The 27,239-nt window shown below is 40.5% G+C and overlaps 2 protein-coding genes across 4 annotated transcripts in view; both read right to left on the minus strand.

Annotated features, from left to right (window-relative positions):
- TOP2B (DNA topoisomerase II beta) overlaps positions 1-15,985 on the minus strand; it is a 53,611-nt gene extending 37,626 nt beyond the window's left edge. For all 3 annotated transcript variants that reach the window (XR_009555894.1, XM_060248797.1, XM_060248796.1), the window contains exons 1-4: positions 15,860-15,985; positions 8,028-8,198; positions 5,595-5,685; positions 2,293-2,356 (exon numbers count right to left, since the gene is read on the minus strand). Coding sequence is in view for 2 of the 3 variants with exons in the window: in XM_060248797.1 (XP_060104780.1) it covers positions 2,293-2,356; positions 5,595-5,685; positions 8,028-8,198; positions 15,860-15,967 (434 nt within the window). In the remaining variant the exon portion in view is untranslated. The remainder of the gene's footprint in view (positions 1-2,292; positions 2,357-5,594; positions 5,686-8,027; positions 8,199-15,859) is intronic.
- Positions 15,986-23,140: 7,155 nt separating this feature from the next.
- The window catches only part of NGLY1 (N-glycanase 1), a 33,482-nt gene continuing 29,383 nt past the window's right edge, over positions 23,141-27,239 (minus strand). Inside the window, exon 11 of the mRNA XM_060248800.1 lies at positions 23,141-24,170. Coding sequence (XP_060104783.1) covers positions 23,998-24,170 — 173 coding nt within the window. The 3' untranslated portion in view covers positions 23,141-23,997. The remainder of the gene's footprint in view (positions 24,171-27,239) is intronic.

The raw sequence follows: 27,239 nt of genomic DNA on the forward strand, positions 1-27,239 counted from the left end.
ATTCTTATATACTATTACATGGTAAAGTATTAGTGAAGACTGTAATGTACTATTTACTGGGGGTTCTCTTGAGAGTTCCAGCATCTCTTTTTCCAGAAAAAAAGCCCTGGTTCACAGTGTATATTATTTCATGCCTTTTTAAATTTAGAAAACGCATGTATCTCTTCAGAGATCTGCTCAAGAAGGCCTTGGGCAGTGTTAATTATATAGGTGACGGTATTTTTGAAGGATTTGCAAGCACCATTTACTCTGAACATTTTGTTTTCATCACATCATATGGCGGTCAATTAAGTATAACAACTTTCAATGCTGACTATCAATCCTTAGTTTTAAAATTCTTGATTAGGCAGGGATGCAAGACTCCTTGATAAAATAGGTTTCTTGAAAAAAACCCAACTATTTCAAATAAAGATAACAGAGCAATTGGAACTGGTAGAACTGCTAGCTATGCCTTTTATATCAACTTAACAGCATTTCATCACTACATCTCCAGAGAAGAGTGATCTTGAGTCAGGATAATAGTGTAGTATTTTTGAATAGTCTGACAAAAAAGGAGGACAAAGACAAAAGCTGCTCTTTGTAGTTTGTTTCTCTGCCTTTCCGTTACCTTTTTAAATGTTCTGTTTTAACTTTTCCCCCAAGCAACCACTTGCATACTCTAGTCTAACTTAATGTACTTCTTTATACCTATTTGTACTATTTTTGCCACTAAGCCTAATTAAAAAATAATTATTTTTATTTATGTTATGTGTAGTTCATCTTTCTCATTGGGTCTCAAGGCGGATTAAATAGAGTGAGTTAATACAATCAACAGGATGGGACATTGAATAAACAATAAACAAGATTTGGGTTGCAGAACTAACCAGAATCTAAAAAACATAACTGAAACAAAGTATAAGTGTTAACATGTACATTAAATGATGCAAATTGACACAGAAAGACCCAGCTTACAACAAACCATACACAGTAGTATAGGCCACAGTCTCTAGTAATTTGTCCAAGTAACTTTGTGATTCATTTTGTACATTGCTATCCTATTGCTTGGAAAGAAAAGTCCTCCTGAATAATTCAGTTTTGCACAGTTTGAAAGCCATGAGAAAATTAACAATTAGAGATGTGACATAGCTTTTAAAAATGCACCTGGCTACAAAAGTTTACAACATTTCAGTACTCCTAAAGTTACTAAATGGAAAATCTACAGTTTCTAGTCCAGGATGCACCACACACTATGGGAAAGCACAAACTGCTGGTTAATGGACAAAGGATTCAAGATGCCATAGAAGACCACCAGTAATGGAGGAGATTTCCATCATTACTTTCCCTCTCCTGCTGCAGCCTGAAATGCAGCTTCTGAGGGACAGGAAACACGCAGGAGCAGCATGAGAGGGGAGTTGGTGCTTACAGCAGGATGGAGGAATTAGTGAAAATCACACCTCTCCTTTCATCAGTAGAAATTCCCACTGGATCCAAATCAGATATTCCACACTATCAGCCAAACCTCACTGGTTAGATGCATTCCATCATCAGATAGCTAGTGCATATGTAACAACCAACAACAGTGAATTCTCAAGGAAAAACTGAAGATAACTATAGAACTGATAAGAAAGCTGCCTGTGAAAGTACCCCTATAGAAAAAGCCCAAGAATTGACATTAAAAAGGCAATCAAGCAGCACTCATGTTACACTTATTTGTAATACAAGTGAATGTTCAAAGTATGACATTTGAATCTGAATCAACATTTAATTTCAAATACTCATGTGAAACAACACTCTCTTCAGGAAGCCATAACTATCTGTAGTTTTCTGTTGAGCACACACAATAGAAAATGTTATGTTATTCCTGTACAAGTGTGAAATGGCACAAATCAGACATCAAACAACTAATTCATCTGACAACTTATTAAAATTCTAAAAAGGAGAAACAGTCACATTTGGGTAGGTTATTGTCAAAATGAGCTATTTTGAAAATCTGAATGTACTGAGTAGTCAATTAAAGCATCTAATTAAAAGTGCTTATTTTATATCACATTCATAAAACATGTTTACCTCTGTATGTTGGGGTGTACATCAAATTAGAGGCTCCTCCCTTTTGACTATACCATTCTTTTTTTAATGAACTCCACTACTTTTGTCATAATAAACCTTCCATCATTTACAACAGTTTCCTTCCTAAACTATTATAAATAATGTCATTCAGCCCTTAAAAGCAGAATTTACTTCAACATACTATAACGTAAAATTTTAAAAATACCCCAAATTTCAATTTCTCTGGTAAAAAAATATTGTACTTACGGATCAATTGATATTTTAATACATGTCATATTCTTATCCCTCTGTTTATTGTCAGCTGCATTTACTAGAAATGAATCAACACTTGTTAGTATCAATACATATTTATAATTCTAAATATTTTATACACCTATCACAAATATACTTGTGAGAAACTTCAACACACTATACTTTTTTGAACAGATGGGATGTCTTTCTCTTGTATATTGCAGTCTTATTTATTTTTCCTAATACTCTAACATCAGACTTACATCAGGATTTTGTCACTAACACAAGTTAGACTAAAACATACTTCACACTATGTTTGCATCATTTTTTGAAGATGTGTCTCTCTCCAACATTTGCATAACAAAAGAATACCACACACAATAAAATAAGGCATGAAACATAAATACACAATTGATAGTTTATGACAATCAGAATTTTGTAAATCCCAAGACCACAGGAAGTCCTTCTGATGACGGAAAGGTAGATAATATAACCCACATCTTTAAAATAACAGGCCCAACAGTCTAATGTCACTCCTGGGTAAACTGGTGGAATTAAGGATAGAATTAGTAGGCACACTGATGAACAAAACCAACTGAGTAAGAATCAGTATGGATTCTGTAAGGTAAGATCTTGTCACTAACATTTTACAGTTCTTTGAAGGAATGAATAAAAATGTGGACAAGGGAGAGCCAGTAGATGCGTAACAAAATTTGTGGCGGAGTATGAGCTGCTGTGAGTCACTGCTCATACCCTGCCAGAAATTTTGTTAATCTTTAAGGTGCCTCCAGGCTCTTGCTCTTTTCTACTGTCTTGTGGATTAAAAACTGGTAAAAACAGGAAACAGAGAATGAGGAACTTTCATTGTGGAAGGTGGTAAGCAGTAGGGTATCACAGGGCTTGGTTCTAGGTAGGGTGCTCTTTAACTTGTTCATTAATGATTTAGAGTTGTGAGTAATCAGTGAATTGGTTAACTTTGGGGATGATACAAATTGGTCAGGGCAGTGAGAATCAAGAAGGGCTGTGCAGTGCTCCAGATGGATCTGTCAAGACTGAGTGAGTGGGAATAGGGCTTGTAAGGCAAGGCCTCTGGTCTTTTATTGATATAAAGGGCCCACTAAAAGGTAAAGGTTGCTTTCACAATGTTGCTTTCACAACGTAATATGAAGACTTCCCTTTGATAGGGCTTCAAACATAATATGTTTCCCTTCATCCTCTACTCCGGGAAAACCTCTTTGCCCTGCTCTCATTTCAATTATCAAAAAACATTAAAGTAATAAAGTACCCCTAAATAGAATCACAGAAGTGAGCTAAATTATTTATTAATAAGACTTAAGTACAAACAAGTAAATTTAAACACTAGAAAAAGGGCAGGGCTTTTTTTGCAGCAAGAACTCCTTTGCATATTAGGTCACATCCCCCAATGTAGCCAATCGTCCTGGAGCTTACAATAGGCCCTGTACTCAGGCCTGTAGCCACAGCGGGGCCTGTGAGGGCACCGCCCTCTGACTTCCAGGCAGGGCCCCCTGACTCCTGGAAGACCTGCTGGGATGCAGCCTGCTTTTTTCTTTTCTTTTTGCCATGGCTAAGCCAGTAAAGCATCATCAGTGGCAGTTGGATCCAGGACAGCTGAGCAGGGCACAGTGCACTGCAGCAGCAAAAGCAGCAGGCAGAGATGAGGGAGATAGAGGAACCCATGTGGAATGGGCCGGGGTGGGGGGACAGATGTAGCTGCTGGCTGCAAAGTGCCAGGGTGGGGGAGAGGGAGGTGGAAGACCCCCCCCCCACCCCCGCTTGCACGCAATGGGCAGTTCCTTCTTGATTCCAAAATTTTAGGGTTGGCTGCCTTGACTCAGCCACTTTCAGAGACTTCAGCTTTTGCCCCTACCCCAGAAAGCTTCTGAGAAGTGGCAAGCTCTGCAATGGATGGGAAAGGGTGCCCCCTGACTTTTAAAATCCTGGCTACAGCCCTGCCTGTATTAAGAGTCCTGTAAACTCTTGGAGGATTGGCTACATCAGGGGTGTGCGGCCTAATATGCAAAGGAGTTTCTGCTACAAAAATGTGCTGACAAGGGGGATGTTCAACCCACTTATTTCTAGAGTGGCAATGTACACTCTTCTAAGTCTCCTGAAGCCAGTGGATTCAGAGAGGTGAAACTCTGCTTAGACTACACTACCATTTTGACAAGGCTGTTTGACAGCTACACCACAGACAAATTTAACATATGAAACTTTCCCTTTCACTGCATCTCCATGTTAGGGCAGTAGAAAAAGATATGGGACATTGAAATGACCACTGCCAAACGGCAGTCACAAAAGCACTAATCTGAAGGTATCTTGAGGGTACACACCAAGGCAAAGTTTTTCCTGTTCTTTCATGTGAAATAATAATCATTGAATATTTTTAACGAACATGAATTGATGGCTAACATGTAAGGAGAATAATAAAGTTGTATTGCAGACTATGATGTTCTGATATGCTTGTAAATAAGAGCACAGTGATCACCTACGGCAAGCAAACATAAACGCTGGATAGCCCGGGAGGGAAGCTTTACAAAAATTGACATTTTCCCCTCCTAGGTAACTGATATAATATGGTGATATTACTGGTATAACATTACATGGCCAAATAAATTTTGTTGACCCAATGCTGAATTGTTGTGCTCTCCATGTTGCTGGATCATACAAAATGGGAAACCAAAAACTACATGCTACATTATTCTACTGGTTTCAGACATACTCAGAAAGACCAGGACAGATCTAACACTAGTTGATCATTAGCACCTGGAGTGACGCTGCACACTATTCACACACTTCCACCTTTAACCATAATTTAAGTTAATGGCTGCAGTAATGTTAACCGCAATTTGCTCTGCACTATATGCGCTTCCAATCCAGTGTAAATCTTTACAACGGCTGGGTTAACCAGCTTAGGTTAAAGTTACAGTTAAGTGAAGTGAGTGTTGCGAGAAAGTAATCCACAAGCAAGAGCATAACAGCCAAAGCAGAAGCTCCCTAGTTCAATCCCCAGCATCTCCAGTTAAAGGATTTGGCAGCAGGTGAAAGACCTCTGCTTGAGAACCTGGAGAGCTGCTGCCAGCCTGAGTAGACAATACTAACTTTGATGGACCAAGAGTCTGATTCAGTATAAAGAAGTTTCATGTGAGGAAACATTCAATCCTTCCTCACTTCCGGTCCTTCAGCTATAACTAATGGCTGGTTGGTATTCAATACTGGCCCAATGATTATCTATATTCTTCCATATTTAAGCACTTAGCAACTGACGAAAGTTATATGAACATAATTAAAATACTCACCAAGAATTTCATCAAAGATCTTGTATAAGCCAGGAACAAAGGTAATTTCTCTACAGTTCATCCCAATGTCTTCATCAAACACCCACATCAGCTATATGAAAATAAAATTATACTTTTCTGAATGTTAAATTTTACAAAACATATTTATTTTCAACCCAGAGCACTGTGTATTTTTCTGTGTCATTTTATGTGGATATAAATTGGGGGTGGGAGAGAGACCTTCAATTCCATATTTAGTAGAAATACAGGTTTGGATCCTATGGAAAACTGCCACTAACAGAGGAGGCAATTTTCACCAACTCCCCCTCCCCACTCTATTCTACTTTATTTATTATTTAAATTTATATACCATCCCTTCAACACAAAATGGGGCTCAGAGCAGTTTACAGTACTATAAAAGTAGAGATGATAAATATAGTAAAACAGTATAAAATACAGAGTACAAAAAGCAAACAATTTACAACTGATATCGCTAGATCCCACATTAAGCCCCCAAAATACACTTAACCAGATAAGGCCTGACACATAAACTCAGCCTTACAGGTCCTGCAGAATATAGAGAGACCTGTAAGGCCCCAGTCTCATTTAAGAGCGTATTCCACCAGGATGGGGCTACAATGGAAAAAGCCCTTGCCCAGGTGAACACCAAATGTGTGACCTGAGGGCCCAGCACCACCAGTAGTTGTGAGATGACAACCACATCTACTAAGGGGGTTGGTAAAGGGAGAGGCAGTCCCTCAGGTGTCGATCCCAGACCACTTAGGGTCAAAAACAAGCACCTTGAATTTGATCCGGAAACCAATAGGCAGCCAATACAGCTGCTTCAAGACAGGCTGTATATGTGAAGATCAAGATGTTCCAGTCAGAGGTCTAGAATACAATCCGAGAGAAGTCACCATAATGGATAACACATCAAAAAATACAAGCTAGTGACCAATTTACTAAGAAATATATAGAAACCAGTCCAAATGTCCAAAACATGTACATTCAAGTCCCAAAGTAGTATGGTGACAAACCAATCAATTAAGTACTTGTTTCTTTCCAGTCTTCATCAGACTGGGACCACTAACAAAAGAAAATATTATACAAAAATATCAGAAGGACATTCAGACACCACCAACCCTCTTCCAGTTAAAAAATATATCATACTTACATATTGATTCAATTATATAGATTTTGTACATAATTTTTAAAAAAGGGAACGCAGAGCATCTCCAACAGCAATTTCACATCGGCTACAGCTCAATATGAGGCTTCCTGAGCACCCTAATGGTGCAACTAACATGTTTAAAAAGGCAAACATCTCATTTACAGCTGCCATTACACAAACCTCTTAAAGGTAAAGTAACATATTTCTAATGCAGCATGCTAAAAGACACAAACACCACAAACTAGATCCACAGCAGATATAACATACAAAATATTCCATACAAAGAATGTCAAATCACATAATTTATACAAAAATGTGTTATCACATTATGCACAGCCAAATTATGCACAGCACTCATAATATTATAAAGAATACAATATTTTCTTTTGTTAGTGGTCCCAGGTCTGATGAAGACTGGAAAGAAACAAGTACTTAATCGATTGGCTTGTCATCACACTACTTTGGGACTTGAATGTACATGTTTTAGACATTTGGACTAGTTTCTATATATTTCTTAGTAAATTGGTCACTAGTTTGTATTTTTTGATGTGCCAGTCAGAGGCCTGACAGCTGCATTTGGATAACCTGAAGTCTCTGAAGTGCCTTCAAGTGAATTGCAATAGTCTATTCTGGAGGTGACTGTGGCCATGCCCGGCTGAGACAGTGCTCCAGCTGACAGGCCTGGCATAGGTAGAAAAAAGCCTGCCCTGCAACTGTGGCCACCTGCTTGTTCAAGGTAAGAAAGGCATCCAGCCAGATCCCCAGACCTTCCATGGAGTCTGTCAATGAGAGCTGGACCCCAGAGCCAGAAGCTGCAATATCCCCATTGGCTCAATCTTACCCAGCCCCATGACTTCAGTCTTGAATGGATTAAGTTTCAACCAGCTCTGCCTCAACCATTCAACCATCCAGGCAATAGGTCAGAGAATAAAGAGCTGCTTCTGGTTTTTATCTAGTAGGAAGAAGAGCTGGATGTCATCAGCATACCGGTGACAACCTACCCCAAACCTCCTGACAAGCTCCACTAGAGGGCACATCTAGATGCTAAACAGCATCAGGGCCAGGACCAATTTAGATCTCTGATTGCACCTTTTCATGCTGTTCCTGGGGATCAGCGGAGGGGGGTGTCATCTCAGGAGATGGTAAACAAGGAAGCCTTGCTGATGGAAATCACTTCTGTCATCAGAGATGTACTGCAGGATCCAAGCCAGAACTTGCCATTTTTATGTGAAAATAACAAAAATGCCTCAATTTAATATCTTAATACTAATATTGAAACATACCTGAGTTACAGGTTCCACTGAACCGATATATGTATCAGGACGGAGAAGAATATGCTCAAGCTGAGTCTTTTTCTGATAAACTCTCTCAACAGACATCTTCTTTGAATCATTTTTGTTAAAATTTTCAGGTTCTTCTTTTTTCGAAGCATTGTTCTGATTATCAAACAGTGTCTGAAATAAAAAAGGAAGAATAATAGTTAAACTACTCAGATTAATTGAACACAAGTTTATAGTAATTTACAACTATAAAATAGTTTTTCCTCAACAAATTAAAACAACTGTGGCTTTCTAAATGACGTTTCAATATTTTTTGGATCCCAGTTTCATTATTTTCTAAGATGCATTCTGTAAGAAATATACCAAAGTAGACTGTTCAAATATGGTAGACCAGTCCTTATATTGTTTTTATAAACTAGACAAGAAATTATCTGTTCTATGACAGAAATTCTGTGTCCCTAGCTGGGTTTCTCCTACATAATCTTACAACTCGAAGCAAAATCTAAAGAGCTACAATGGAACTACCCCATCCTAAAAAAATAATGAAACTCCCTCCACCACCTTATCACAAACTGATTTTGATATGGCCTTCAGTCTTCTCAAAAAGTGGTTCATCTAGACAAAGAAAGCTGCAGTTCAAAAAACAGAAGTTCAAAGCCTCCCAGACATGTCCAGCTAGAGTGGGGTTCTTTAGAAATCACCCATTATGCTCAGAAAATAACTGGAATTAATAACAAAGTTTGGAGACGGGAAACATTTTAAAAGATCATGGAACAGAAAACAGTAAATAATAGCTTTACAAAATTGGGATATTGCCAATATGACGAAGCTTCTATATTAAATTCAAAATTACACAACCTGGGAAAATTCTAGGCTAGAAAGCAACTATTTGTCAAAGAGTGGGAAGTTTTAATTTAAAAAAGTAAATGTAAAAAAGGAGTGGGAAGTAGATCTTTCAGGCCATGATATTATAACCTGATCTTGCAAACACATCCACTGTTAAGTACATGCAGACCAACAGCTTTAACTTTGTTGCTGGCTTTTTCATGATATAACCTGATCTTGCAAACACATCCACTGTTAAGTACATGCAGACCAACAGCTTTAACTTTGTTGCTGGCTTTTTCATGCGTTCAGTGCTACATTAAAATTGGATATAATGTTTGGAAATCATTGGCCACACTGTGGAACTATAAAAGTACCCTTGAATGTAGGCCAGGCATTTTAAAACACCATTTCTCCAATTCTCAGTATAAGCTGGAAACACTTATAAGCTAGATGATATTTGTACTAAACTACTATAACATATCTGCCATGCTTTCTGGCATTATTGCTTCTTCACACCACTCACAGAGATCTTGCTACTTGGCAAACGAGCAGCAGCAGCAGGGAAGAGCAACCTTTACTAGTTACATCTGACAAACAGGCTACCTTCTCCCAGGAAGGTGTTGAACATGCAGTTTTAATTTCTACATTTTACTGCTGCAAGGGGTTCTATACAGGGTTCTCTGAAGACAGAACCAAACAGTGTAAAAAAGAAAAGTAGTACAGGAAGGAGGCACATAAGAACATAAGAGAAGCCATGTTAGATCAGGCCAATGGCCCATCCAGTCCAACACTCTGTGTCACAAAGTGGCCCAAAAAAATTATATATATACACACACACACACACACTGTGGCTAATAGCCACTGATGAACCTCTGCTCCATATTTTTATCTAACCCCCTCTTGAAGGTAACTATGCTTGTGGCCACCACCACCTCCTATGGCAGTGAATTCCACATCTTAATCACCCTTTGGGTGAAGAAGTATTTCCTTTTATCCGTTTTAACCTGTCTGCTCAGCAATTTCATCAGATGCCCACAAGTTCTTGTATTGTGAGAAAGGGAGAAAAGGACTTCTTTCTCTACTTTCTCCATCCCATGCATTATCTTGTAAACCTCTATCATGTCACCCCGCAGTCGACGTTTCTCCAAGCTAAAGAGCACCAAGCGTTTCAACCTTTCTTCATAGGGAAAGTGTTCCAACCCTTTAATCATTCTAGTTGCCCTTTTCTGGACTTTCTCCAATGCTATAATATCCTTTTTGAGGTGCGGCGACCAGAGCTGCACACAGTACTCCAAATGAGACCGCACCATCAATTCATACAGGGGTACTCCAAATGAGACCGCACCATCGATTCATACAGGGGCATTATGATACTGGCTGATTTGTTTTCAATTCCCTTCCTAATAATTCCCAGCATGGCGTTGGCCTTTTTTATTGCAAATGCACACTGTCTTGACATTTTCAGTGAGTTATCTACCACGACCTCTTGGTCAGTCTCTACCAGTTCACAACTCATCAACTTGTATTTGTAGCTGGGATTCTTGGCCCCAATGTGCATTACTTTGCACTTGGCCACATTGAACTGCATCTGCCACGCTGACGCCCACTCACCCAGCCTCAACAGATCCCTTTCAAGTTCCTCACAGTCCTCTCTGGTTCTCACCACCCTGAACAATTTAGTGTCATCCGCAAACTTGGCCACTTCACTGCTCACTCCCAACTCTAAACCACGGCTTGGCCAACCAATAGCTGCCCTTGCAGCACAGGCCATCCAGGCCCCACAGCTACCCATCTGGCCAGCAGGCTCTTTCTCCCTCTCGTCTTTACAGGGGCATAGCCATGGGTAGGGCCCTTAACACATCCTTCATTTTCAGTCATGGAACCACAATCACTAAAGCTGCCCTTGGCTACCTCAAGGCCTCCACAGAAAAGATCCTATCTTTTTAATATTTCAAATCAAATTTATAAAATGCCATCCAAAATACTTTTCCTGCTGATAGTTGCGTATGAACTGTATAAAAATATATTGCAAGGGTGGTAGGTGGCCTTTGAACTACAGGTACATAATATATTAAATTTACAAATCCTACATCTACATTTTGGGGAGTACTTGGTACATGAACTTCTGTGTTCTTTCTTCTTGCTACAACTGAGTTTAATTTTTTATTATGTTCACTTTTTGATTTTAATTACTTACAGATTTGTTACATGTCCTTTTCTGTTATTTTGTTTTGATCTTATTTTACCATTGCTATGATTTTTAAATGGTATGATACCTTGGTAAGATAAAAATCCTTTATACACTGGAATTTGCTAAATCATCAACCCTCATGAAGTCCGTGTGTGTGCGCCCATCTCTGAAACATGGTATTCATATTTCACAGCCAATAATTATCGCCTGTATATCTTTTATTGTCATATGATTCTGAAGCCAAACATGTCACAGGCCTGCAGAGAGCCTGTGGGCCCAGAGACCTTAATGGAAAATCCATTCCACATTTCCTTGGCACGTTTTTTTTTTTTTGTGCTCCAGTGTATTCCATTGGAGCCCCTGCAAGTCAAGTGGCATTCTTAGCTCCTATTATTTTCAATGAGCCTTCAAACCTCTCCCATCTCAAGCCACCCTGAAAAAAAAATTGGAGTGTAGTATATTCATTGTATATATGTAATGGAACAGTTTGCTCCACCCCCGATATCTGTATGTTTTAATTTGGTCTACTGGGTAGAGCTCTTACTTCATTTTCCAGTTTTCTATGTTAGCTGTAGTTGTTGGTCCTAGAGTTGTACCCTTGCAAATGAAAGATTAATGTTTTGAGCTAGCTTATCTCTACTGACTGGACCTGGAAATAGGTGCCTGAATGAGCACTCTAACCTGGGAACCCACAGCCAAAGGAGGTCATTACAATGAGAGCCACTGCCACTCGAGTAGACCTGGGTGGAGGGAGAGAAGTTTGCATTTTATATTTTTAGTTTCAGCTATGATCCTTGCGCTTTTTCTTGATGTTTTATTTTTTTTAAAAATGGCAGTGCCAAATCCCACTATTCCCCCAGCTTTCCATTGTAGGCAGGCATCTTTGAAGGGTGTGGGGGGAGGTTTGAAAGATGTCAGATATCAAAGACAGTTCAGTAAACAAAGTATTGCAGGAGTGTTACTGTTTTAAGCATATTTGCATTTAAAGTTAAAAATAATATCTTTAATTGTGTTTCTCTGTGTCCTTTATAAAGTTATATCTCCACTACCTGGCATTACATTTCATGACACACATGGCCTGGTCCAATAAAGTCCCATTTATATTATATCCGGCCCTCATAACAAATGAGTTTGGCATCCTTGCCAAAGAGTTTTCAAGTCAAGAGATGTTCACAGGTGGTTTGCCACTGCCTGCTTCTGTGTAGTAACGTTAGGTTGCCTTAGTGGTGTCCCATCCAGGTAACAATTATGGCTGACCCTGCTTAGCTTCTGAGATAGGGCTAGCCTTGGATGCCCAGGTCAGAGAATGTGAGAAATAGTCTCCTGTTTTCATTTTTTTTTATTATGGTAAAACACTCTTACAATAAAATACTTGTCAGAGCTAACTACTTGTTTTAGTTGGTAGAGAAATCCTCTTCTCACTAGAAGATCTATCCCCTTTGGCCAAAAGAGAGTCTCTGTCTAACTACCCACTCATCCTTGCCAACTTTCCCCAGTTCTCTTGTCTGTGTTAAAACTTCTCTTATGTCAGGGCTGAATTCTAAAACCATCAGTACTCGCCTCTTCTCAGCTAGGGCTGAAATCAGAACGAATTCTCCTCAGCATCCAGTTCAGAAGTCTTTCTCTGCTCAGCTGATGCTAACCATTCAGATCTGTTGGAACAGCCTGTCACTAAAGGCTCTCTGGCTTTGTCAAGAATCAACCCTTCACAGTCCTTTATCTGTTTACACAGCACGTCTAAACTTTTAAAAGTGCAATCCTTCACAGCGATATTCCAAAGCATTTACCGTATGCGTAAAGAGTCCAAATGATATTTCAGAAAATTAGTATATGACACAGATTTGCAGAAACTGTAAAATTAATAGTTTGTTCTGGCTCCAATATTAAGACTTACTGTTAAAATTCAGCCAGAGACAGAAGGGGCAAACTTTTTAGAAGACACACAATAGCAACAAAAAAAGAGAAACTATGTTAACTGGGGACCATGAATGAACACTGAGAGACAGGTATGCTGGAATGTCTTGCAGACATCAGTTCCATATTTTCAAACTGATATAGGTATCTCTTGGAGCTGAAAAATTATAGGGCAATCCTAAAGCATTACACCCTTCAGTCCACTGAAGTCAAAGGATTAAAAGGCTCTAACTTTGCTTAAGATTGCACTGTTGGAGCGAAACCTAACCAAAGTTAACAACAATCTTTACCATATTGATTTCAATGGGAAACATGTAACTCTCCTATCAAAATCAATGAGATTTAGCTTAGATTTTGCTAGAATGTACTAATGGTTTATCTGTGTTTTCAAAATGACAGCACTGAATAACCATATATCAAAATTTTAAAAATAAGGTAATTCATTTATTTTATGCTTCCCATCATGAAATTTGTTAATCTGTGACTTTTCAAAAATTGTGACATTTTAATCTGGTAAATCTGATTGTTAATTTTAAAATTCATGCAATTTGTTTTCTTAATTGTTGTTCTGATTGTAATTTAATCTGTTGTTACCTGCACTCAGCCCACTTGTGGGGAGGGCAGGTTATAATAAAAAATATAAATAAGTTTATTTACCAAGTTGAAATTACACTAATTACATAACCATTATTACACAAGAAAAACAGAAGACACAGCTCTACTACTTTACTGATATAATACAATTGTACAAGGTTTAGTGGTACGGGGAGATTAGAACAAGAGAAACAACTAGAATAATACTGATGAACTGTGTCCTGTAAGAAAACATCCAGAGATCTTTCAGAAATTAGTGACTGTGAGATGCTCTTCTAGTCTGCTGAATGAAATACATTTTCCTTCTGGAAAAGCTCCAAGTGGGAGAAGAAAGTTGAATGAGTACAGTTTCCATTCATTAGCAGATTCATTCTACATTGAGTCACAGTTTTGGTACAATGATGTTAAGCAACAACCATATGGGATTGTGAAAAACAATACTGGAAAAGAACTGATTATAAATTATCTGGTTAGAAGTGTCATGCTTTTTTTTGGCACCATAAAATAATAGATTTTTAAAAAATTAAGCCGGTTATAATACATTTGATAAAACACAAAAACAACTCTGAACTACAATCTAGCACAAATGCAAAAGTGGTTTTGATTGCAGCAACAAAGTTACACTTGTGAGGGAAAAAATTACCAGATGTCAACCTGTATGTCCCAGACACAATCAGATTACGCCTCAGAATATCAGGAACAATTGCTACAATCAACACATCCTAAGTAAGAGTCTCTATTATGGTCCCACTTTCAAGTTGTTTCTTAAGGAGTTAATGAGCTCCTACAGCGCTTGGACAAACACTGTTAAGAGAACTGCACCTTCAGCACTTGCTGCTGGAAACAGCAGGTTGGGGGGCATTTACCTGCAAGCAGATCTTTTAAGAGCTTGCAGCCTAGAGTTTCAAATGGCAAGCTGGTTTATCTACCCTTAAATTGACCTAATGAGCAGAGCTCTAGACTGCCAGTTGAATGAAGTTTACTTATGTGGCCCAGTATCCAGTCTGACAAATCAGGCTGGGGTTTTCTTTGTGCATCTGCACAAAGATCAACAGAAAAAGAATAACTGACAGGGGGGGAATGCAATGGTGCTTGCATTGAACTTGTCTGCTTTGAAAGGAAAAATATTCCATACTACTCCTGTGTCCTTTACTGCTGTTCTTATTAAAAACAACACATTCTAGGACACTTCCAGGATTAGTTGGCATTAAAAAAAATGGCAAATGTAGATTCTTTTCAAGAGAACATTGGAATACAATGCAGGAAGACTCTTTCCAAGGAAGAGGGATAAAACAAAATTTGAATACTATTATTAGAACATAAATCTGAAGAAGAAACTGCTAGTTCACTACCACAGTGCTGATTTTTCTTGCCAGTTGCATTAAGAAAGTGACCCTAATCTGAACCCTTGCGTTGAACAGGAGAAATAAAAGTAGAGTTGCGATTGGCTACCAGAACTGTACCCATTCAACTTTCTCCTCCCTCCTGAGGTTTTCTCCAGAAGGAAGAAGCATTTCTTTCAACTAGCTAGAACACCACCTCAAATGCTCTCATCTTAACAGCAAACGAACCTCTGCAATACACAGGATCCTGCTCAGGACTGTTCAAGTCCCTACCACAACAGCCCAGATGGGTCTAGTTAATTTTTATACTGAAACCTAAAAAGCTAGAAGGATTTCCTTTTTCCCACCCCGGTTGCGTGAGAGGTGGAAACTGAGACACAAAAAAGTCAAGCCAGCTTTCAGAAAGCTAATCACAGTCTTATTTCTAGTTGAGCTGTGTAGTGATAGCTATATTAAGTTCCCTTTCACTTCAGTGCAGGGCTAAAAACTAAACTGTGGGACCTTTAAATTTGGCTAAACCATGGGGGGGGGGGGAGCTTTCTTTTCTATCTAGGAGAAACTGACCGACTCGGATACGGAAGTATAACCTTCAACTCCTAATCATGCATATCCTTAACAGCAAGAGCCGCAACACCCTTGGATGCCCGCCCCCCTTCCATCTGAGGGACCCGAGGCCACCCCCTCCAAGTTCTAGGCATCCCCCCCCCATGCCACATCTCTCCCCACCCGCCGAATGCGCCTTTCACGCCTTTTCCGGAATCCCGTTTCTGTGGCACAGCCAACCCCAGCATTGCTCCAGAGAAGCTGGCCGTCTCCCTGCATCCCCATCCTCCACCCAGCGAGCATCTTCGCTCCTCCATTATTCCACTGAGGCCTTCCGCCTCTCCTTCCAGGCTGAGGCCTGTTAAAGAAAGCAACATCGAAGGAAAGGAAGAAATGAGAGGAAATTTTACTCGGCAACTTACCACCCAGGTTAGACCCCCGCTGCCGCCGCCGCCTCCTCCACCACCACCACCGCCGCCGCCTCCTCCACCGCCGCCACCACCGCCGCCTCCTCCTCCTGATTTTGCCATTTTCTGGCTGTCGCCTCAGTATAAATAGTTATAAATATAAAACGACTTCTTTTTCTTTAAAAAAAAAAAACCAAAAAAACGTGCCAGGCCGACAGAGCGTTGCAGATACTCTCACACCCGTCTCTTCATGCACCACAGATTTTTAATTTTTTTTTTTAAAAAAAGGAGGGGGGATTCGATTGCTTCCACAGGAGGTAAAAAAAAAAAAATCTCTACCCACCCAGCTCGCTCGCTCGGCACCCACCCACACTCCCTCCCTCACGGGCCCAGAGGTTCCCTCACGCCAGCGCGCGCGCGCGCATTCACACACAACGAAGCCACCTACCCCCCCACCCCCACCAGCCGGGCTCTCTTCACTCTGCCCGCGCCGCGCGCGCTACCCCCATTCACAGCCAGCCGCGGCTCCCCCCTTCGTTCCGTCGCGCGCTTACGCGCAACCAGCACCCCCCTCCAGCCGCCGCCGCTGCTCTACAGCGCGCGTACACGGTCACGCGCACGCAAGGGGCTCCCCCCCCCACACACACCTCGCGCTCAGGGGTACAGACGTTTTATTTAATACTTCAGCTGGTTCGGTTTTAAAATATATATATTTAAAAAAAAAATTAAAACGAGGCCAGTGCCTGGGAACGACTAGGAAAAACCAGGCCGTATGGATCCGAGAATACGTAGTCGGTTTAATCAAGCTACAACAACGTGGGAGGGAAGAAACCCGTTCTGTTCCGGTGTCGTTGTCTAAAAGCAAAGCTGGGCGGCGGCGCAGACGGATCCGGCTTGAGGACTTCGCCTGCCAGCAGCTGAAAAAGCACTAGCCTTTTCACCCGCCCGGCGGCGAGAGGCTCGAACTAGCAAACGGCCGCGAGAAGACGAGTTAAAAGGCCGTCCGCCCAGCGTCCGCCGACTTTCAGGCCGCGCCGAGGCCCGAAGCCTTCAGACAATAACTACGCTGCCCCCGTCCGGCATAACCACCGCAGCTCCCAATACCAGGCTCAGTCCACCAATTACGAGCGAGGAATGGCCACCGAGCCCTGTGCCGCAGCCAATCAAAAAAGCAACAAGAATCTTGTGTGTTTACGTCATCAGAAGTAGCAACAACAGGGCAGAGTCTCGTCTCCCGCAGTCGCCTACTTCCCCATTTAGGGCACGTTGAGATGAGGGGACGGAAGGGAAGTTGTGTTCAGTAGGGCTCCCTCCAGCTGTGAGAGTGTCTGGTTCAAGTTAGGATTGGAAGTCCGTGGCTGCTTGCAGCACAACCTGTAGGGACGTCAGGGCACCCAGTTGCTTCTGCATAGGATTTGGCTGCTAGATTCATGCAGCCTGATTAATATGTCCATTAGCTAGTATTAGTTTCTTGTTAAGCATAAATAACCCCTTCCTAGGTTGTTTTCTATAAAGAAACTGGCAAATTTACCCAGTACTTGACAGAGTTGCAGATTGTTTTTGAGTAAAAAAACCCTGCTCTAACATTAATTCTGTTTTATTTTTTTTTAGTGCTCCTCAAAAACTTATCAATGTTTCTGTTGGAAAAATGTTTCAGCCTCCCCCTCCTCCCCCACCATGTATTCACATCTCTATTTGTAGCCCACTTGTCAAGAAAACAAGGGAGAATCTGAGACCAAAATTAAACAGATATTGTAGAGTATAATAAAACTGAAATGTAGAAATGCAATTATAAATCAACCTTCTTGCAGAGCAATGTCAGTATAAATACTGCTTTTCTTTTTTTCGCATGTGCATGGCCAGCAATGGGAGAAGGACTGAAAGACACTTAAGAGAGCAATCCTAATAAACAGGTATTCTCTGAATTCTACTGTGGTCTATTCAGTAGGGCTTACTCCCAGGAAAGTGTTCTTAGGATTGTGCTGTAAGTGGCTTATTATTACACTTTATCAGCCATCCTCCCCCAGGGGGTTCAGTGTGATGTACAACATAAATCGACATAACAAAATCAATAGAAAGAAAAATACTAATTTGTTAAAACAGATAAAACCCAGTATAATTCCTCCAGAAATAGATGGCATATATATAACTTGGAGCCCTCCATAAGATGGATCACATACAGGGATTGGTAGGTGGAAATGATGGTAAGAAACAGTTGCTGCCCCCAACTGTAGGCCTGGTGGAATATCTGTTTTACATGCTCTGGGAAACTGAGCAAGGTGTGGATGTTACTAGGTAAAGAATTCCACCAGGCTGGGACCAGGGCCAAAAAAGCCCTGTCCCTTGTTGAGAACAGCAGAATGTCTTTTGGGGTATGTTAATTAAGTCTGTTTTCTACCCCTCAAAAGTTTTAAGTGATATCTTGCCAGGCACATGATAGTACAGTAGAATTTTACTGCAAATCTTAGAGCGTTCCCAGTGCAGTGTGCCTGGTGTGATGATGTCACTTCCAGGTGACATTATTGTGCAGGGCCCGTTGCGTGACAATGGGGCTCTTTGGGGGGTCCCTGCCCCTGGCGAAAGCTTGGCAGCCCTAGGAGGGATTTTAGCTGCACCTTAACATGAATAGTAAGATAACAGTTGCACATGCCAAAGGACCAATTAGTAACATTGTAGTTGGAAACATATACATATTGACATTTTTAAAAGGTTAATACAATTGGTTTTACTTCCTCTCTAGGATTAGTTTTTTTCTTCCCTTTTTGCACAGAAAAGGAAAGACCTAGCTACAGGTATTTAACAGGCTTTTTTCCCTTTTGCTCTTATTCATTTCTTTAGGCACAACACAAATACAGAATTCCAGTTTGGTGGAAGCCACTTCAGTGTAGCCATTATGGAACAAATCTATGCAGAACTGATTCTTAAGAAACCAACCTAAAATGTATACACTAGACCTTTTTAAACTGAGGAATTCCCTTCATGTTACTCTGAACGGAAGTAAAAAGAATCAGTAAGTACTGTCTGCATGGTAAGTATGCATAATAAAAATAAACCAGGTGATTTAGATTTTGAGGTATTTAACAGACTTAAGGAATCAGGGCACTTTTTAAAAAGATAAGTGAATGCTAAGATTTATAACTAATGATTTAAAAATCATTGCAGGCTGTTAACACAAATACTTTATTTAAAAAAAGCTGTTGGCAACATTGTAACTTCACATATTGTATTTTTCTGCTTGAAAAGTATTGATAGATAACTGTGTGTGTATTTATTTATGATAGTCCTGAAGCTGCTTACCTGCAAGCATTTCTGTAGAAGTCACATACTTATCAAAAATATACTTGAGCATGTAAATTTGACAGGAATTGAAGGTATATTAGCAGAATACTTTGAGGTGATATCTAAAGCATGATATGAAATGTAGTGTTTCCCCTAATGATTCTGTAACAAGCCTGTAGCTATCAACTACATCTTTCTGAAACATGGTATCTTAATTGAAATACTCCCAAGTGACAGAGGAATGTCCACACTCTCTCCAGATAAATTACTCCAGTAAATAGTATGCCTCATCATATATAATGACCTTAATACTCCAGCAAATAAATCTGTTGATTGGAAGTAAGTTTCATTGAATCCAACGCAGCTTGCTTTGCAGGGCATGCTTAGGATAGAGTTGCAAATGTCTTTGTGTTTGAACAAATATGGGTTTTTTTAATGAGTTGTTCTGACACATCTTGCACCTTTATCTCCTCCAATATCACTGAATTATTATTAGGGCCAGCTGCAATAGGGAATCTAAGTTGGGCAACATTGGGGAGGGAAGGGAACATTATTTCATGATGGCATTCGAAGCCATTCATCCTTCTTGTTAATTTAAAAAAATGGCACTTGACTGCAGTAGCAATAGGAAAAAAACAGCATGGTGGAGGTATGGCTATGTGAAGCCTGTTGCACTGTTGCTCCCCTACCTTCCCTGTTTCAAGTCAAAAAGGCTCACTAAAGGAATTCAGGCTCAGCCTTGCTTTCTACCCAACCTTGATCAGTACTCAGCTACTGAACTTTACAAAATAACCCAGACCCAAAACCCAACAGTTAAATTGTTCTGCAAGTCAGAATTATGACATCCATTAATGTGTGCTCAATCAATAGAAATTTTTATGGTTTTGGACTGAATGGAACATTCAGCCAGAAATAATGCAGCTGGGGAAGAAGTAATTTTGAGACTATATTCGTAAGTTTGCAGTTTTCTGTGCTTAACCCTACAGTCCCTAATTTTAGATGTATTCCTGCTTTAGTGAAGAACCAATCAATAATTCCAGATAACACAAAAGCAGCTGTGTTGTTGCTTCCTATTTGTGTTTGGATAAAGGTAAAAGTAATCCCCTATGCAAGCACCAGTCGTTTCTGACTCTGGGGTGATGTTGCAACATGACGTTTTCACGGCAGACTTTTTAATGGGGTGGTTTGCCATTGCCTTCCTGTCATCTACACTTTCCCCCCAGCAAGCTGGGTACTCAGTGACCTCGGATTGATGGAAGGCTGAGTCAACCTTGAACTGACTACCTGAACCCAGCTTCCGCGGGATCGAACTCAGGCCATGAGCAGAGAGCTCGGGACTGCAGTACTGCAGCTTTACTACTCTGTGCCATGGGGTTCCTTTGTGTCTGGATAGCAGCATATAAAAAGGCAAGATTCAATTCAAAGTGGAGTTCCTGAGTAAACAAAGGTGTTGTTTAGATATTAATCTTAAAAAATAAGACACCTGCATGTTTATAGTTTTATCGTTATCAGGGTACAAGTGAGGTTGTAGTAGGAGTGTGATGAAATATGTTCATAAATGCACCAATTCAAGCTTTGCCAATTTTGTATTACCCATGGCATAAAGTCAAGAATATACTTTGAGTTACAGGCAGTTCATCAAACAGACTTTCAGTCCTACATGTTCCTGTAGATATAAACACAATTCAGTATACCATACCTTTATTTGATTCATTCTAAGTCTTTTGTTTAGGATATGGCTTAGCCAAATGTAAGGCCGTATGTTAAGAGGCAGTAAAAGATACTGTTCTAAATTTACAGTTTCTTATTTTACAGAAAGAAAACAGATGCTGGGGCTCTTGCAGTACTACAGGCATGCCTGGGAAATGTTGTTCAGCAGGTTTCCTAGGAATCTCAGAGAACAGCAGAGATGTGTTGATTAAATTTTTACATCAGTTACCTAATATATGGTATTTCTGACCTCACCTATCTGCAGCTGAGCTTCAGACTTCTTCATCAGTGTGTTAGTTCACACATGGGATAGCCAATCCATTTTAAATCTATACCCACTTCCATAGTTAATTTTTTAAATGTAGTGTAAGTTCCAGTATTTTTTTAAAAAACTTTGAATGCGGGGGAGGGAACACCTGGAGTCAGCCCCTCTGTTACTCACTTCCCCCTCTGCCTTGATGTTGTGGAGCAGCTGCTTATATGTACCGATAGGACCTCATGATCTTGTTGATCGAGAGCCTGTTCTTCCCTTGCTGGTGCATCACTGCTGGAAGTCTGTTGATGCTGACCCTCATCCAGCAGCTGCAATAATGCTTGGTGCGCTATTTTTTTTTAAAGGAGTTCTTCCATCAGCTTAATTTAATTTGTGTACTTCTGCAGTACCTTCTCCTGCTCCATATCCTGTGGTCCTGCTTTGAGCCAGTCAGTCCAGTGGATGGTTCTGCGGTTGCTATTGTTTTCGTAAACATGATAAAATGATGTGGAATTGTGTTTGATTCTGCCCCTTTTCTGCTGGATTTCAGCCTTTCACTATAGGTGGCTGAAAACTTGTTTGGGGGATCAATGGTACTGGTGGGAGAGCTGGTAATAGTCACTAAGATGAAAGGAGAGAGAAAAAAATTCAACAGAATGGAGGTTTGATGGCCGAAGGTTGCGTGGTTTTGGTTTTTTTTATTAGCACATTAACAAGGGCCAGTTGCTTTTTCTATTTGATTTACAGTGCAGTCCTAAATATCAACAGACTTAGAACAAAGTTTGTGTCCAGTGGCACCTTTAAGACCAACAAAGTTTTATTTAAGGTATAAGCATTCATGTGCAATCATACTTCCTTAGGTTATCTGGACTCAAACTTTGTTCAGACCAACACAGCTACCCACCTTAATTTATAATAGACTTAGAAAGATATAACTATTTAGGATTGCACCGATAGCAGTTTTTCTCACTGTTTATAACCTTAGTTAAGTCACTGGCCCCTTTATAATCTGCAGAAGTAAATTATATTCTATGAAGCTCACACCACAATACATTTGTCAGTTATTTTTCATTATATGGCTAGTGATTTGCCTTAGGATGGTCATTTCATGTCTGTGGGTGGTAAAGCCAAATACAAAAAGCCTTGCTCAGAGTAAGATTGTCAGCAAGCAAATTATTTCCTATCAGATTGTCAAACATTGGACTGTATCAATTCAGAATAACATTAGTATCAAATTATTGACTGAATCTTATACCATTCACGTTGCACCATGTTCACTCCAAAGGGTGCTCTTCCATCAGTGTCCAATTATTTATCTTTCCCCATCAAGCCTAGCTCTTGTGTTTAACAGAAGATTCATAACTCTAAAGAGTAAGCTTTAAAGCTAAGTAGGTATACGTGAATATTATTTCTAATCTGTGTAAAATATTATATACCAGTTTCAGTATTTGCAGAAGCAGCTATGTGTGTGCCAGTTTTTAATCTTTATTTTTTAACTCCAGGGCTGGATGTAGATGATGCACAATTCAGCAAATACTCTTTATAGCTATAATGGCTGATACCAAACATATATTCTATTTGAGCTATATAAACTGGCCTTAGTCTTGTTAGGCACAACTCATTTAAGCCCTACTATAATCAGTGGCACAGGTCATTATTTAACCTCATTGATTACAAAAGAAGTTAAGACTAAATCTCTCTGAATTGGGGCCACTGCATTTATTTACACACTTTCCAGCATATACCAGCAAGGGTACACAGAGACCAAAACAAAACAGCAATTGACATTTTGGAAGGAAAATTAAATAATGAATGCAACACTTCGGTGTTGGCACTGGTGTCTGATATTAACAGGGGCTTCACAGGAGTGAGGGCATCAAGATAACCCAAGGTTCAATTCAGCCAGCTTTTCTACTAGTATTACACTATTCAAAGTGGCTATGCTGAGAATCATGTACAAAGCCCATGTGGAATGCATAACTGGGTGACATTTAATGAAAAAAACTAGATGAATACAGCCCACTAACTACAAGAATTTCAACAGAAATCAGCACTTCATAGAAAGAGCAGATAATCAATATTTATAAAGTACAAAATATGCATAATACAGTCTTATCAAAACTTAATAATTTTATGCAGTCCAAGATCCATCTTTACATAACAGTCTATTACAGTATTTTAGAGATACAATTTATTCTTTTTTACATGACCAAAGTCCAAAATATTTGCTTTTTAAATTATAGTACATATTTAACTTGGAAAATTTAAGAAGAACTTAGTAGACATCCAAATTAGCTTTCTGTCAACAAAGTTTTGTCTAAAGCCTAAAAAGAATTTCAGTTCAACCCAAAATGACATCAGGAGCTGCTAGTTGTTCCACAGATTGTTTCTTTATGAATGCAATAAACTGCCTATTATAAAATTACAAGCAAAGAGAAAGTTCAAGTATTACAGGTTCCTTTTTTGTAAGTAATCAAATTTCTTGATTCAAAGTTCAAACAGAAATCTTTATTAAATTTAAAAAAAAATTCTCAGTATACACTGCTGAGAAGAAAGCAGGAGTCCCAGCCTTACATGACATGCAGCCCAATCCTGTGCATTTCTACTCAGAAAATAAATTCCATTATGTCCAATGAGGCTTACTAACAAATATATGTGTGTAGAATTGGATTAATAAGTTTTCACCTTCTCTTTGAATACAAAATGCTACCTTTCTGGATGATTATAGTTATTTCAAGGGCACACTTACAAGATACCAGGATTTCTTTGTATGCCGCATTAACAAAATCAATTTCTTCATAACTGTCTAATGAAAAATGCAGAGCTATGGGCATGATGTTCCTACATATGCTTTCAAATATTTTGTGCCAGAAGTCCTTACTTCATACAGGTGTCTTCTTTTTTCAGGTATTCAAAGTTCATTGAATTTTATAATGATCTCAAAACAATCTTCTCCATCAGTTAAACTTTGTCTAAACAGCTGTGTGTGTTGCCATGCAATATCACCATCCCCTCCACTTAGTTCTGCTTTCAAAAGAACATCTGTTATGTTGGAAATATCAGGGTAAGAGTGAAGGTTTTTATCTAGAGAGAGGAAAATTAATCCTGTTAAAACAGTTTCTCTTGATGCTCCGTATAAAATACTTAACAGTGAAATCCGATCCAGAGCTACTCCATTCTAAACCCATTGGCTTGGATCCAGCAGTGGAAACAGACAGACTTAACACAGTTCCACTTGCAGAAGATCTTGTGGAATACTAATGCTTCCTCTCTATATGATGTAGTGCCCAGAAACTGATTGTACAAGATCTTGTGCAAGCAGAACCACAAGAAGTGGTACAGCTGGTTTTACTTAGTACAAGTGGCTACTGTGGTCTTTTCTTGAGTATTTAGATTTAAGCTGATTTAGGTTTTCTTTGCTGTTGAGTTTTTCTGTATGTTACAGGCATCTATAATGTACATCTGATATGTATTGCAAAACAAAGCATTGTTGTATGTGCAGTGTTACAAAGTTGAAAGTGGTTCCAAATTTAAGATGGGTTGCATTAGTCCCCACTATCTCCATACAAGAAAATACTTTAGAAAATGCAAAATGTACATAAAAGAAGAGGATTATACTTCAGAAAATGCAAAACGTACTTAAAAGAAGAGGATTATGATACATCCATATGCAATCATACAAGTTATTTTTAAAAGGAGGATTACAAAACCAAATAATGTCCACAAAGCTTTAAGAACAGTCCAGTTGCTCCACTGCAAAACATTTGGGGTAGGGTGTGGGGAGAAGAGCAAAGAGGCAGATTCATTTCGTATGCCTGAGTCTAAGAACAATGCAGAGAGCTCACTGGCACTTTCAGCAGCTCCAGTTCCAGCCAGAGTAATCTGTGCTGCTTTGCCAATGACAAGCCACCAAAGCTGGAACACTCGCTCTCCTAGTACACATTTACTTCAGAATTGGCCAGTGCCTGCAGCCTGGCACAAAAGATGCATTTCTAATAAAGGGGACAAATGACCAGTTTCAAACATGACATAAGCAACAAAAGTGCAGAAGCAAGAGGAGCATGGCAGCCTGTAGAAGAAATGCTCTAAATATCTGCAGTCAATGGCCTAAATCAACTTAAATGTTAAGTTTCACTGGAATGGATAGTGGATACAAAAACAGGTTGCTTGCCTGTAACTGATGATCTTCGAGTGGTCATCTGTGCAGTCACACACATGGGTCTTGCCGCAGGCAATGAATCCATTCCTCGGAGTTCCAATAGCTCGCCTATAGCGCTTTTGGCGCGCTCCCCTCCCGCCCTGGGGAGCAGGCAGCGACCGCGCATGCCTGGAGCGGGGGGGGGGGGGCGCCCATTCCACTCAGTTTCTTCCAGCCGCCGCTGACATAACACAGTACAGAGTTAAATAACAATCACAGGAAGCCAGCAGCGGGGAAGGCTGGGTGGGCGTGTGTGACTGCACAGATGACCACTCGAAGATCATCAGTTACAGGCAAGCAACCTGTTTATCTTCTTCGTGGTCTCTGTGCAGTCCCACACATGGGTGACTAGCCAGCTGAGTAACCTGGAGGAGGGTGCTGGTAAAAGAAGATAGTTAGTCACATAAGAAGACAGATCATGTTCCAAGACATAGAGGCAGAAGCGAAAACACTCACCATACTTCAGTGGAAGATGGATCGGAGAACTGCTTGGCCGAAAGAGGCGTCTCGTCTCGCACGAACGTCCAAAGCGTAATGGGAGACGAACGTGGAAGGAGAGGACCACGATGCAGCTGCACAGATGTCCTCTAAGGAGACGCCCTGTAGAAAAGCCGAAGACGTGGAGACCGCTCTAGTAGAGTGGGCCTTGAGGCCTTCGGGAAGAGGCTGTTTAGCCAGTTCGTAACACAACCTGATGGCACTAACTACCCATTTGGATAGTCTTTGGGTAGAAATTTTGTGTCCTTTACGTGGTTTACCGTAGGCCACAAACAGGTTAGGGTCCTTACGGAAAGGTTGTGTGCGATGCAGATAGAAGGCTAGCGCCCTTCTGACATCCAGAGAATGCAGGGATCGCTGTCCCTGGTCCGACGGGTTAGGGAAAAACGTTGGTAACGCAGTGGAGGTAGACAGATGAAACTTGGAGACAACTTTGGGGAGGAACGTAGGATCCGGTCTTAAGACAACCTTGTCCCTATGAAAGATGGTGTAGGGAGGGTCATGTCTGAAGGCACATAAGTCACTTGCGCGCTTACCCGAGGTGAGGGCTATTAGCAATGCTGTCTTCCAAGAAAGAAGATTGAGCTGTATTGTCGCCATGGGTTCAAAGGGCGCCTTCATTAGACAGGAAAGAACAAGGGATAAACTCCACGTTGGGACGAATGGTTTAACCGGTGGATGTAGGTGCAGCATTCCTTTGAGGAAGGATTTAGATAAGGGGTGAGAGAACACTGTCCTGCCGTCGATAGTGTCATGGAATGCCGAGATGGCAGACAGGTGTACTTTAAGTGAAGAGTAGCACAAGCCTGATTTCTGCAGGGATAGGAGATAATCTAGAATCAGGTTTAGAGGTGTTACCTCAGGAGTCAAATGATAGGGTGCAACGAAGGAACAAAAGCGCTTCCATTTGCGTTGGTACGAGAGTCTAGTGGAAGGCTTCCTTGCGTTGAGAAGAATATTGGTCACTTCTGTGGAGAGGCAGGTGAGTGTATCCTCCAAGCAGTGAGGGCCAGAACCCGAGGGTTGTGATGAAGTACCTGGCCGTTCGCCTGCGATAGAAGGTCTCCCACGATCGGGAGGCGGCGGTAAGTGTGTTGTGACATTTGCAGAAGTTTGGTGAACCATGGTTGCCGTGGCCACCACGGTGCGATAAGGATGCAGTCCGTGCCATCCCGTGCGACCTTCGTCAACACGCGTGTCAGTAGGGGGGTTGGCGGAAAAATGTAGTGGAGGGGACCTCTCCAGAGATGTAGGAAGGCATCGTCGCCCTTCCTGCAGTAGAAGCGGTGACATTTGGCATTGTCCCTGGAGGCAAAGACGTCCACCCTGGGGGTCCCGAAGCACCTGAAAATCCGACGAAGGTAGGTCAGATTGATGGACCATTCGTGGTCGTCTATACGTATCCTGCTTAGGGAGTCGGCCAATACATTCTGTACACCTGGGAGGTGGATGGCGGT

Source organism: Heteronotia binoei, chromosome 10 (genome assembly GCF_032191835.1).
Source record: "Heteronotia binoei isolate CCM8104 ecotype False Entrance Well chromosome 10, APGP_CSIRO_Hbin_v1, whole genome shotgun sequence".
NCBI lineage: Eukaryota > Metazoa > Chordata > Lepidosauria > Squamata > Gekkonidae > Heteronotia > Heteronotia binoei.